The sequence below is a fragment of the Argopecten irradians genome, chromosome 4 (assembly GCF_041381155.1).
Source record: "Argopecten irradians isolate NY chromosome 4, Ai_NY, whole genome shotgun sequence".
In the NCBI taxonomy this organism is placed as follows: domain Eukaryota; kingdom Metazoa; phylum Mollusca; class Bivalvia; order Pectinida; family Pectinidae; genus Argopecten; species Argopecten irradians.
Genome location: NC_091137.1, coordinates 50,502,913 through 50,517,284, shown reverse-complemented (window position 1 = coordinate 50,517,284; position 14,372 = coordinate 50,502,913). Strand labels below are relative to the sequence as shown.

The window sequence follows — 14,372 nt, the reverse complement described above, 5'->3', positions numbered from 1 at the left end:
CAAATCTGTTTTATACTTGTAATTACTGATCGACCAATGACTCCAAATCTGTTGTATACATGTAATTACTGATCTGACCAATGACACCAAATCTGTTGTATTACATGTAATTACTGATCTGATCATTGACTCCAAATCTGTTGTATACATGTAATTACTGATCTGACCAATGACTCCAAATCTGTTGTATACATGTAATTACTGATCTGATCAATGACTCCAAATCTGTTGTATACATGTAATTACTGATCTGACCAATGACTCCAAATCTGTTTTATACATGTAATTACTGATCTGACCAATGACACCAAATCTGTTGTATATATGTAATTACTGATGTGGTCATTGACTCCAAATCTGTTGTATACATGTAATTACTGATCTGATCATGACTCCAAATCTGTTGTATACATGTAATTACTGATCTGAACAATGACTCCAAATCTGTTGTATACATGTAATTACTGATCTGACCAATGACTCCAAATCTGTTGTATACATGTAATTACTGATCTGATCAATGACTCCAAATCTGTTGTATACATGTAATTACTGATCTGACCAATGACTCCAAATCTGTTGTATACATGTAATTACTGATCTGACCAATGACTCCAAATCTGTTGTATATATGTAATTACTGATCTGACCAATGACTCCAAATCTGTTGTATACATGTAATTACTGATCTGACCAATGACTCCAAATCTGTTGTATACATGTAATTACTGATCTGACCAATGACTCCAAATCTGTTGTATATATGTAATTACTGATCTGACCAATGACACCAAATCTGTTGTATACATGTAATTACTGATCTGACCAATGACTCCAAATCTGTTGTATACATGTAATTACTGATCTGACCAATGACTCCAAATCTGTTGTATACATGTAATTACTGATCTGATCATTGACTCCAAATCTGTTGTATACATGTAATTACTGATCTGATCATTGACTCCAAATCTGTTGTATACATGTAATTACTGATCTGACCACTGACTCCAAATCTGTTGTATACATGTAATTACTGATCTGACCATTGACTCCAAATCTGTTGTATACATGTAATTACTGATCTGATCATTGACTCCAAATCTGTTGTATGCATGTAATTACTGATCACACCAATGACTCCAAATATGTGTTGTATACATGTAAATAATCACACCAATGACTCAAATCTGTTGTATACATGTAATTACTGATCACAAATGACTCCAAATCTGTTGTATATATGTAATTACTGATCACACCAATGACTCCAAATCTGTTGTATATATGTAATTACTGATCACACCAATGACTCCAAATCTGTTGTATACATGTAATTACTGATCAGATCAAGCACTCATCCTGCTTTTTTTCAGCTCAAGCTGTAAATCTAGATATGGGACACATAGACAGCAAGCGTAGAATGTGTAACAAGATCTGGCAGGGATTTCATTTCTTCCAATCAAATCTTGGACCTGATTTCAAACCTGCTGTCAATTTCAAGGTAAGATGTCTGTAGGTTTTCCAACATTTTCTGTAACTTTCCTTCCCAGATGGCTAAAGATCTATCTAACATCAGGAAATGTGGGTAATATAAAATTTACTCATTCACTCTATAACTACATATTAAGTTCTTCCTGTCTTGCACGTTTTAGGATACAAATTTAACTTGTATAACAGATAAATGCACTTGAATAATTACATAATGAGCTTTTCCAATCTTCTTTGGCTGCAATAATGCTTTTATAATTGTAACTATAATATACATATGTATTTGAAAAGCTAAAAATTTTGATTATGATAATTTGACCTTTTGATTTATAGACTGATTTTGACCTTGGTATTGCAGGCGGACGTGACAGCCTCTGACTTGATGGACCAATGGATACTCAGTCGTTTAAGTCACATGGTCATGTCATGTGACACAAATTTCCAGGACTATAAGCTACATGGTGTGACGGAGAGTCTGCAGACTTTCTGGATCAACGATTTCTGTGATATATATTTGGTAAAGTTTAAAACACTGTGGTTGTGTTCAGTTTTGGTATTTTTTTAAACTTTCCAATATTGAATAGTAGTCCAGTAATTCTGCTTTATTTTAGAGCTGTGTCGGGCTTAGAATTGTTTTTGTCTATGATAGCAGCTTCATCTTCTAAACAGCTATGGAGACATTTTTGTTTTATTAGATAGAGGAAAGCCGGAGTATTGACTTGAAGGCAATACCTGGCAATCTGCCTCACCTAAACTATCAACTCACAAATAGATAGCAGACATTCACACACATGTGAACCACAATGAGATGACAGCAATTCATTGGACAAGAACTAGATGTTATCAAAAGTATTATTTTTTACAGGAGTCTGTGAAAGCTGTGTTAAGGGAGAACACTAGTCGGGCTAACACAGTCAGACAAGTGATGTGTTTCTGTATCGACACCTTTGTACGGGCGCTCAGTCCCTTCATGCCTTACCTGTCAGAGGAACTCTACCAACGGTTACCAATGGCAACCGACCGTCCAGAAAGCGTGTGCATCAGTTCATATCCATCCATACAACATGTAAGTCTATGTATCAACATTCAACTTATTTTCGAGTGTATTTTCAATAAGTTTCATATCATCCCAAAAATAACAAGTTTTAATTGGCTGTAATTAGCCCACCATCATTAGAAGGTGGGCTATTCAAATCGCTTTTCATCCGTGGTCCATTGTTCGTCCGTTCGTCCGTCTGTCCGTCTGTTAACAATTTTTGTTTTTGCTATTTCTCAGAAAGTACTGAAGGGATCTGTCTCAAATTTCATATGTAGTTTCCCCTAGGGCCCTAGTTGTGCATATTGCTATTTGGGACCAATCGATCAACAAAATGGCCGCCAAGGAGCCATCTTGGATTTTGATAGTTGAAGTTTGTTACTGCTATTTCTCAGAAAGTACTGAAGCAATCTGTCTCAAATTTTACATGTAGTACTCTTGAAAAGGTTTTATTCGGGATAACATGAGAAACATTATCGTAATTTATCCTTCTCCACTTGCTTTATTCATTATGATCTACATTTGTACCTCAATATTTTGTGAAACAATTTGTACAAGGATTTACTCTTATGCTATGGTAATGGTAACTGAATGCCCCTTATGCCAAATGTTATGTTTTATTAGCTCACCTGGCCCTAAGGGCCGGTGAGCTTATGTCAAGACGCGGCGTTCGGCGTCCATCAACATTTCCTTTAAATCGCTATTAGTCCTAGAGTTCTGCATGGATTGTAACCAAATTTGGCCACAAACATCTTTTGGGGAAGGGGAACAGAACATGTATAAATTTTGGCTCTGAACATTTCCTTTAAATCGCTATTAGTCCTAGAGTTCTGCATGGATTGTAACCAAATTTGGCCACAAACATCTTTTTGGGAAGGGGAACAGAACATGTATAAATTTTGGCTCTGACCCCCCCGGGGGCACAAGGTGCGGGCTAATAGGAGAAATAGAGGTAATAAATCGCTACTTGTCCTAGAGTTCTGAATGGATTGTAACCAAATTTGGCCACAAACATCCATAGGGGAAGGAAGGGGAATAGAACTTTTATAAATTTTGGCTCTGACCCCCTGGGGGCAGGAAGGATGGGGCCCAATAGAGGTAAATCCTATAAATCGCTACTTGTCCTAGAGTTCTGCATGAATTGTAACCAAATTTGGCCACAAACGTCCTTGGGGGAAGGGGAACAAAACATGTATAAATTTTGGCTTTGACCCGCGGAGGGCAGGAGGGGTTGCGCCCAATAGGGGAAATAGAGGTAAATCCTATAAATCGCTACTTGTCCTAGAGTTCTGCATGAATTGTAACCAAATTTGGCCACAAACATCCATTGGGGAAGGGGAACAAAACATGTATAAATTTTGGCTTTGACCCCCGGGGGGGGGGGCAGGAGGGGTGGCGCCCAATAGGGGAATTAGAGGTAAATATTTGAATTCCTTCAGAAAAGAAACAATGAACCTGTATTTAGAACACAACTTGGCATTACAAACCAGGTGAGCGATACAGGAACTCTGGGCCTCTTGTTACTTTAATATTTATGTGCTGTACTGATTTTCTAGGTGTCCTTCCTAAGGGAGAAGTTAGAAGAAGCTGTTTCCACTGTTAAGCTATTGAAGACCATAATTTTATCAGCTCAGGTCCGATATAGCATCAAATCTCGGACACTACCAGGTAAACACAGATATAGCATTAAATCCCGGACACTACCAGGTAAAGTCAATGACCCTGTATCGTTAATGTGACTGGAGATTTCTGTAGTGTTACATCGTTAATGTGACTGGAGATTTCTGTAGTGTTACATTGTTAATGTGACTGGAGATTTCTGTGGTGTTACATTGTTAATGTGACTGGAGATTTCTGTAGTGTTACATTGTTAATGTGACTGGAGATTTCTGTAGTGTTACATTGTTAATGTGACTGGAGATTTCTGTAGTGTTACATTGTTAATGTGACTGGAGATTTCTGTAGTGTTACATTGTTAATGTGACTGGAGATTTCTGTAGTGTTACATTGTTAATGTGACTGGAGATTTCTGTAGTGTTACATTGTTAATGTGACTGGAGATTTCTGTAGTGTTACATTGTTAATGTGACTGGAGATTTCTGTAGTGTTACATTGTTAATGTGACTGTAGATTTCTGTAGTGTTACATTGTTAATGTGACTGGAGATTTCTGTGGTGTTACATTGTTAATGTGACTGTAGATTTCTGTAGTGTTACATTGTTAATGTGACTGTAGATTTCTGTAGTGTTACATTTGTTAATGTGACTGGAGATTTCTGTAGTGTTACATTGTTAATGTGACTGGAGATTTCTGTAGTGTTACATTGTTAATGTGACTGGAGATTTCTGTAGTGTTACATTGTTAATGTGACTGGAGATTTCTGTAGTGTTACATTGTTAATGTGACTGGAGATTTCTGTGGTGTTACATTGTTAATGTGACTGTAGATTTCTGTAGTGTTACATTGTTAATGTGACTGGAGATTTCTGTAGTGTTACATTGTTAATGTGACTGGAGATTTCTGTAGTGTTACATTGTTAATGTGACTGGAGATTTCTGTACATTGTTAATGTGACTGGAGATTTCTGTAGTGTTACATTGTTAATGTGACTGGAGATTTCTGTAGTGTTACATTGTTAATGTGACTGGAGATTTCTGTAGTGTTACATTGTTAATGTGACTGGAGATTTCTGTAGTGTGTTACATTGTTAATGTGACTGGAGATTTCTGTAGTGTTACATTGTTAATGTGACTGGAGATTTCTGTAGTGTTACATTGTTAATGTGACTGGAGATTTCTGTAGTGTTACATTGTTAATGTGACTGGAGATTTCTGTGGTGTTACATTGTTAATGTGACTGGAGATTTCTATGTGTGTTACATTGTTAATGTGACTGGAGATTTCTGTGTGTTACATTGTTAATGTGACTGGAGATTTCTGTAGTGTTACATTGTTAATGTGACTGGAGATTTCTGTAGTGTTACATTGTTAATGTGACTGGAGATTTCTGTAGTGTTACATTGTTAATGTGACTGGAGATTTCTGTAGTGTTACATTGTTAATGTGACTGGAGATTTCTGTGGTGTTACATTGTTAATGTGACTGGAGATTTCTGTAGTGTTACATTGTTAATGTGACTGGAGATTTCTGTAGTGTTACATTGTTAATGTGACTGGAGATTTCTGTAGTGTTACATTGTTAATGTGACTGGAGATTTCTGTAGTGTTACATTGTTAATGTGACTGGAGATTTCTGTAGTGTTACATTGTTAATGTGACTGGAGATTTCTGTAGTGTTACATTGTTAATGTGACTGGAGATTTCTGTAGTGTTACATTGTTAATGTGACTGGAGATTTCTGTGGTGTTACATTGTTAATGTGACTGGAGATTTCTGTAGTGTTACATTGTTAATGTGACTGGAGATTTCTGTAGTGTTACATTGTTAATGTGACTGGAGATTTCTGTAGTGTTACATTGTTAATGTGACTGGAGATTTCTGTAGTGTTACATTGTTAATGTGACTGGAGATTTCTGTAGTGTTACATTGTTAATGTGACTGGAGATTTCTGTAGTGTTACATTGTTAATGTGACTGGAGATTTCTGTGTGTTTACATTGTTAATGTGACTGGAGATTTCTGTAGTGTTACATTGTTAATGTGACTGGAGATTTCTGTAGTGTTACATTGTTAATGTGACTGGAGATTTCTGTAGTGTTACATTGTTAATGTGACTGGAGATTTCTGTAGTGTTACATTGTTAATGTGACTGGAGATTTCTGTGGTGTTACATTGTTAATGTGACTGGAGATTTCTGTAGTGTTACATTGTTAATGTGACTGGAGATTTCTGTAGTGTTACATTGTTAATGTGACTGGAGATTTCTGTAGTGTTACATTGTTAATGTGACTGGAGATTTCTGTAGTGTTACATTGTTAATGTGACTGGAGATTTCTGTAGTGTTACATTGTTAATGTGACTGGAGATTTCTGTAGTGTTACATTGTTAATGTGACTGGAGATTTCTGTAGTGTTATATTGTTAATGTGACTGGAGATTTCTATAGTGTTACATTGTTAATGTGATTTTTGTTACATTGTTTACTCCAGTGGTGATACAGGTGAACGATGGAGAACTACTACAGACTCTGTCAGACCCTTCTCTGGTAAGAACTCTTCAGACGCTGTCCAAGGCTGGCTCGGTGCACTTGCTCTCACCGCACCAGGCGCCCCCTACAGGCAGTCTGACTCTGACACCTAACTCTCAACTCCAGGTCTTCTTAAAGTTAAAGGTAGGCATCAATCCTCACTGGATGGTAGAATGGTTTTATATACTGTACAAACAGGCTGATATTGGCCTTTTTGGATCTAATAAAATGTGAAGTCTTTATATAGAGCTTGCTCAGACAGGTTTTCCTGTACATTTGTACATGTATTTTAACGTGAGAATCAACAATCACCTCTGGTCTATCAAACAGAACAAACCTGAATATCCGGTTGCCAGACATTTCCAATTACCCAGCCATACTTGGAAAGACATGCAGGTGATTGCAATTGAGCACTGTTCTTACTGGACACAAACCAAGGGTCGATAGAAAGAGAGATTCTGGATTACCTATCTACAGACCCGCTATCCAAGGGGCATTAAGGAATGTTAAATATATATATTTTGCAAATTGACATCGATTGATCACTCGCTTTTCCATTGCTAATACCTACTTCCAGCATTTTACTGTTCTTTTCTACGCTTTTTTTGTCCTTTGCATGTGCTGCCCGCAAAAGGCAACTAAATTTAGGACTTTGTTCTTCTGCATACACATCTAGGAGATAAGTGACTAAATTTACATCCTATACAAATGAGCACTACATATTAAAATTTCGCCACACATTTCAAGTCACACGTGGCACGCTCTCCAGACACCGCTAATATTGTAGCGGTCTGCAGTACAGCATGGCTACTTTTAGTTTTTAGGTCATCTTACCAAAGGTCAGGATGACCTATTGTCATCGTGTTTTGTCCGTCGTCGTGCGCCGTGCGTCGTGCGCCATGCGTCGTGCGTTAGACTATTTATACAAAAGCCTACTCCTCATTCACCCTTGGATGAATTCATCCATATGTGGTTTGGAACATCATTGGGGAAGGACAATCATATTTTGTATAAATGAGCCTGGTCCGATCCCTAGGAGCTGAGGGGTGGGGCCCCAAAAGGGCAAATTTTCTTAATTTAAGCTTTAAAATCCTACTCCTCCTTCATCCTTGGATGGATTTCATCTATATTTGGTGTGAAACATCATTGGGGAAGGGCAATCATATTTTATATAAATGAGCCTGGTCCGACCCCTAGGGTCAGAGGGGCGGGGCCCCAAAAGGGCGAATTTTCTGAATTTTAGCTTTAAAATCCTACTCCTCCTTCATCCTTGGATGGATTACATCTATATTTGGTGTTAAACATCATTGGGGAAGGACACTCATATTTTATATAAATGAGTCTGGTCAGACCCTTAGGGGCTAAGGGGTGGGGCCCCATATGGGGAAATTTTCTTAATTTAAGCTTTAAAATCCTACTCCTCCTTCATCCTTGGATGAATTTCATCCATATTTGGTGTGAAACATCATTGGGGAAGGTCAATCATATTTTATATAAATGAGTGTGGTCCGACCCCTAGGGGCTGAGGACTGGGGCCCCAAAAGGGCTAATTTTCTTAATTTTAGCTGGCCCACGTCCTGTTTTCAGGTTTCGGTCTCCGATCTCAATGAAAATTGGTCTACAGGGGTTTTAATTGATGCTGAACAACATGCAAACATTTTCGTAAAGATTTTGGTATTCCAAGATGGCCGCTGGCCCACTTCCTGTTTTAAGGTTTCAGTCTCCGATCTCAATGAAAATTGGTCTATAGGGGTTTTAATTGATGCCGAACAACATACAAACATTTTTGTAAAGATTTTGGTATTCCAAAAAGGCCGCTGGCCCACTTCCTGTTTTCGGGTTCAGTCTCTGATCTCAATGGAAATTGGTCTATAGGGGTTTTAATTGATTCAGATGGGGGAACTTAGGTGAGGACAATCATATTTTATAAAGGACCGAGCTAAGACCTATGGGGATAGTACTGTGGAGGTCCAAAATGGGAGCTTTGCTAAAATTTGGCTTTAAAATCTGACTCCTCCTTATATTAATCCATGAATGGGTTACAACCATATATGGATGAAGGGCTACCAAGTTTGTTCAACAAATGACATTTACCTATTTCAGAAACTTACAAATTCAACTAAGGAGTTCCTTGTATTGTTTATATTAATTGTTAACCAATACTTTATACTATGACTTTGTTATTTTATGTCATGAGTCAGATGACTGTTAAGGCCCATGGGCCTCTTGTTTGTAGATCCGGCCTTCAGCTCCCACTTGTGGAAGGGTTAATTACGCTGTTGAATATTTGTCTTCTATCATTGTCCCGTTTTACTGCTCGTGTAATATTATGTAATCATGTTTGCTTTGTGTGTCTTGGTAACAATCTGATTAAAATACAGATCCTTATAACCACTCCGTTCAATAGAGGATCTGACAATATCCCATAAGGGGTCGAAGAAGAATGAAGAGTTTTACGTACCGTGACGCTAAATATAACGTTTCGGGGCACGAGAAAAGATAGGAAATGGAGTAGGAAGAGCAGAGTATATAGAGAAAGCATAGAGTGAGGAGTCGTCTGCTATACCTATATATCTATTAATTTGGAAGACGACTCCTAGATTCTAAAATGTCCTACCATGGCATCGTCTAGCAGTAACTAGCCCTACCCATCAAGAGCAGAGGGAAAGGAAGGAACCTAATCTATCAATTTTGTATATAGATTCTATAATTTTGAAGCCCTTCTAATTTATCTATGTGAAAATATCTAAGCTATGACCTGTACCTATACCTAACCTATGGGCCGGCGTTATCACACCTACTCTTCATCGAAAGACCGCAGAGGGGTTTTTATCGTGCAAGGCTGGGCATCCTCACACGGGACACCGTCTTTAAGTCCCATCCGACGGACTAGGTGTTAGTAGTTAGTGGTTGTCGTGCGTGTGCTTGTGAATTTTTTGGTGTCCCTACATTTAACCACAAACCAAGACTGATTCCTTACAAAAACTGTTCATCTTGTCAATGTCTCTGCTCCAGATGACCTTTATACCACGTGTACTTCAGAGCAAATGCAGTTTCTACAACTTACAACATCAATTGAAAACATCTTTTCGCCCCAGTATACATATGCAATTAGCTTTGTTGTGCACTTCGGGCGAGATGACTACATACAAGAAAATAATTTGGACAGCTTTTTCAAACTATTTCGTCCCCAGTCAAGATTCTGGCAGTGCCAATTTGATTGGCCTTTTAAAAAGGTCATCTTGACTTGACCCCTAATGCGATGTTCTCAGATCCTCTTATCCAACATAGTGAAAATAAGGATCTGTATTTTAATCAGATTGGTCTTGATAAAGGGGCAGATTGCCTTGAAAATTTGACAATGTTTTTGTCCACAAGGTTAGAATTACTTCTTTGTCCCATATTTACCATTTGAAGTAATTCATATCCAACAGACTTACATTTGATGGGATCCCGTGTCATCTGGAAAATCTTGTTGATATTACTTCTTTGACCCTTATTTTAGAATTTATGAACATTTGAAATACAAGTGCAGTGGTAATGAATTAGGTTTGACCTCTAGTCACCCTATAACAATCCTCATGTTGACTATTATTTATGTTGTATTGTAGGGCTTCCTTAATCCCCTGAAAGAAATTGAGCGGCTGGAAAATAAGCTGAAAAGGCTAGAGAAAACTATGAAAAATAAGTCAAAGAGGAAAAAGGACAATACAGCAGAATTTGTAAGTTTTACAGTACTGTATTTGTTTATTATATCTTTGTATGTTTGTCAATTTCTCATATGTTCATTAATCATTCTTGAAAACATAATTATTTTTATGGTATATAAATTATCATTATTCTTAATTGCAACCAAATAGTATTTTTATAGGTTTTGCCTTTTTATTTCAATTTATGCCAGTGTTCTATGTATTTCAGGCTAAATTACAAGAAGAAAGGGACAGTTATATAAAGGAAATCGCTGATATGAAAAAATATGAAATGGAGCAAACAGAGTGAGCGGTTACTTGAGTATTCAATAAAATCACAGATTGTCAACATTAAACACAACAGTTTATTCAATAAAATCGCAGATTGTCAACATTAAACACAACAGTATTCAATAAAATCACAGATTGCCAACATTAAACACAACAGTATTCAATAAAATCACAGATTGTCAACATTAAACACAACAGTATTCAATAAAATCACAGATTGCCAACATTAAACACAACAGTATTCAATAAAATCACAGATTGCCAACATTAAACACAACAGTATTCAATAAAATCACAGATTGCCAACATTAAACACAACAGTATTCAATAAAATCACAGATTGCCAACATTAAACACAACAGTATTCAATAAAATCACAGATTGCCAACATTAAACACAACAGTATTCAATAAAATCACAGATTGCCAACATTAAACACAACAGTATTCAATAAAATCACAGATTACCAACATTAAACACAACAGTATTCAATAAAATCACAGGTTGTCAACATTAAACACAACAGTATTCAAAAAAATCACAGATTGTCAACATTAAACACAACAGTATTCAATAAAATCACAGATTGTCAACATTAAACACAACAGTATTCAATTAAATCACAGATTGCCAACATTAAACACAACAGTATTCAATAAAATCACAGATTGTCAACATTAAACACAACAGTATTCAATAAAATCACAGATTGCCAACATTAAACACAACAGTATTCAATAAAATCACAGATTGTCAACATTAAACACAACAGTATTCAAAAAAATCACAGGTTGTCAACATTTAACACAACAGTATTCAAAAAAATCACAGATTGTCAACATTAAACACAACTGTATTCAATAAAATCACAGATTGTCAACATTAAACACAACAGTATTCAATTAAATCACAGATTTCCAACATTAAACACAACAGTATCCAATAAAATCACAGATTGTCAACATTAAACACAACAGTATTCAATAAAATCACAGATTGCCAACATTAAACACAACAGTATTCAATAAAATCACAGATTGTCAACATTAAACACAACAGTTTATTCAATAAATCACAGATTGCCAACATTAAACTATTCAAACTATTAGAATATATTAAAACACATATATACATATAATTAAAGTGTTTTAAAATTGAAGGCCAGAATGTTGACATTGTGACTTTTGCCAGAATAAAATGATGGCACCAGCTTCTTTGTTACTGTGAATGCAATGGAATTTGCTGTGTGATTCTGAAGTGCTCTTCATGGTGTGTTAGCCAAGCCGAGTATGTGATGTGTTAGCCAAGCCGAGTATGTGATGTGTTAGCCAAGCCGAGTATGTGATGTGTTAGCCAAGCCGAGTATGTGATGTGTTAGCCAAGCCGAGTATGTGATGTGTTAGCCAAGCCGAGTATGTGATGTGTTAGCCAAGCCGAGTATGTGATGTGTTAGCCAAGCCGAGTATGTGATGTGTTAGCCAAGCCGAGTATGTGATGTGTTAGCCAAGCCGAGTATGTGATGTGTTAGCCAAGCCGAGTATGTGATGTGTTAGCCAAGCCGAGTATGTGATGTGTTTAGCCAAGCCGAGTATGTGATGTGTTAGCCAAGCAGGTAGTGATTGTGTTAGCCAAGCCGAGTATGTGATGTGTTAGGCCAAGAGTATGTGATGTGTTAGCCAAGCCGAGTATGTGATGTGTTAGCCAAGCCGAGTATGTGATGTGTTAGCCAAGCGAGTATGTGATGTGTTAGCCAAGCCGAGTATGTGATGTGTTAGCCAAGCCGAGTATGTGATGTGTTAGCCAAGCCGAGTATGTGATGTGTTAGCCAAGCGAGTATGTGATGTGTTAGCCAAGCCGAGTATGTGATGTGTTAGCCAAGCCGAGTATGTGATGTGTTAGCCAAGCCGAGTATGTGATGTGTTAGCCAAGCCGAGTATGTGATGTGTTAGCCAAGCCCAGAGTATGTGATGTGTTAGCCAAGCCGAGTATGTGATGTGTTAGCCAAGCCGAGTATGTGATGTGTTAGCCAAGCCGAGTATGTGATGTGTTAGCCAAGCCGAGTATGTGATGTGTTAGCCAAGCCGAGTATGTGATGTGTTAGCCAAGCCGAGTATGTGATGTGTTAGCCAAGCCGAGTATGTGATGTGTTAGCCAAGCCGAGTATGTGATGTGTTAGCCAAGCCGAGTATGTGATGTGTTAGCCAAGCCGAGTATGTGATGTGTTAGCCAAGCCGAGTATGTGATGTGTTAGCCAAGCCGAGTATGTGATGTGTGAACCAAGCCGAGTATGTGATGTGTTAGCCAAGCCGAGTATGTGATGTGTTAGCCAAGCCGAGTATGTGATGTGTTAGCCAAGCCGAGTATGTGATGTGTTAGCCAAGCCGAGTATGTGATGTGTTAGCCAAGCCGAGTATGTGATGTGTTAGCCAAGCCGAGTATGTGATGTGTTAGCCGAGTATGTGATGTGTTAGCCAAGCCGAGTATGTGATGTGTTAGCCAAGCCGAGTATGTGATGTGTTAGCCAAGCCGAGTATGTGATGTGTTAGCCAAGCCGAGTATGTGATGTGTTAGCCAAGCCGAGTATGTGGTGTGTTAGCCAAGCCGAGTATGTGATGTGTTAGCCAAGCCGAGTATGTGATGTGTTAGCCAAGCCGAGTATGTGGTGTGTTAGCCAAGCCGAGTATGTGATGTGTTAGCCAAGCCGAGTATGTGGTGTGTTAGCCAAGCCGAGTATGTGATGTGTTAGCCAAGCCGAGTATGTGAGTGTGTTAGCCAAGCCGAGTATGTGATGTGTTAGCCAAGCCGAGTATGTGATGTGTGTTAGCCAAGCCGAGTATGTGATGTGTTAGCCAAGCCGAGTATGTGATGTGTTAGCCAAGCCGAGTATGTGATGTGTTAGCCAAGCCGAGTATGTGATGTGTTAGCCAAGCCGAGTATGTGATGTGTTAGCCAAGCCGAGTATGTGGTGTGTTAGCCAAGCCGAGTATGTGATGTGTTAGCCAAGCCGAGTATGTGATGTGTTAGCCCAAGTAGTAGAACCGAGTATGTGATGTGTTAGCCAAGCCGAGTATGTGTGATGTGTTAGCCAAGCCGAGTATGTGATGTGTTAGCCAAGCCGAGTATGTGATGTGTTAGCCAAGCCGAGTATGTGATGTGTTAGCCAAGCCGAGTATGTGATGTGTTAGCCAAGCCGAGTATGTGATGTGTTAGCCAAGCCGAGTATGTGATGTGTTAGCCAAGCCGAGTATGTGATGTGTTAGCCAAGCCGAGTATGTGATGTGTTAGCCAAGCCGAGTATGTGATGTGTTAGCCAAGCCGAGTATGTGATGTGTTAGCCAAGCCGAGTATGTGATGTGTTAGCCAAGCCGAGTATGTGGTGTGTTTAGCCAAGCCGAGTATGTGGTGTTAGCCAAGCCGAGTATGTGTGTGTTAGCCAAGCCGAGTATGTGATGTGTTAGCCAAGCCGAGTATGTGATGTGTTAGCCAAGCCGAGTATGTGATGTGTTAGCCAAGCCGAGTATGTGGTGTGTTAGCCAAGCCGAGTATGTGATGTGTTAGCCAAGCCGAGTATGTGATGTGTTAGCCAAGCCGAGTATGTGATGTGTTAGCCAAGCCGAGTATGTGATGTGTTAGCCAAGCCGAATATGTGGTGTGTTAGCCAAGCCGAGTATGTGATGTGTTAGCCAAGCCGAGTACATGTATGTGATCACAACAATGAACAC

At 38.5% G+C, this 14,372-nt stretch overlaps 1 protein-coding gene across 1 annotated transcript; it reads left to right on the top strand.

Moving 5' to 3' along the window:
* The first annotated feature begins 1,348 nt into the window (after positions 1-1,348).
* Positions 1,349-12,092, top strand: LOC138321962 (valine--tRNA ligase, mitochondrial-like). The gene is made up of 7 exons (XM_069266013.1): positions 1,349-1,504; positions 1,850-2,008; positions 2,357-2,557; positions 4,084-4,195; positions 6,633-6,814; positions 10,282-10,392; positions 10,589-12,092. The coding sequence occupies exons 1-7, from the start codon at positions 1,397-1,399 to the stop codon at positions 10,667-10,669; spliced, it is 954 nt and encodes a 317-aa protein (XP_069122114.1). The 5' UTR covers positions 1,349-1,396; the 3' UTR covers positions 10,670-12,092.
* Positions 12,093-14,372: the final 2,280 nt, after the last annotated feature.

What these genes read in the sequence shown, in the direction of transcription:
- LOC138321962 (XM_069266013.1), top strand. Translation starts at nt 1,397, where the DNA reads ATGGGACACATAGACAGCAAGCGTAGAATGTGTAACAAGATCTGGCAG. An exon ending in AACCTGCTGTCAATTTCAAG is followed by an intron (nt 1,505 to 1,849) that starts GTAAGATGTCTG and finishes TTGGTATTGCAG; the next exon opens with GCGGACGTGACAGCCTCTGA. An exon ending in AGGACAATACAGCAGAATTT is followed by an intron (nt 10,393 to 10,588) that starts GTAAGTTTTACA and finishes TATGTATTTCAG; the next exon opens with GCTAAATTACAAGAAGAAAG.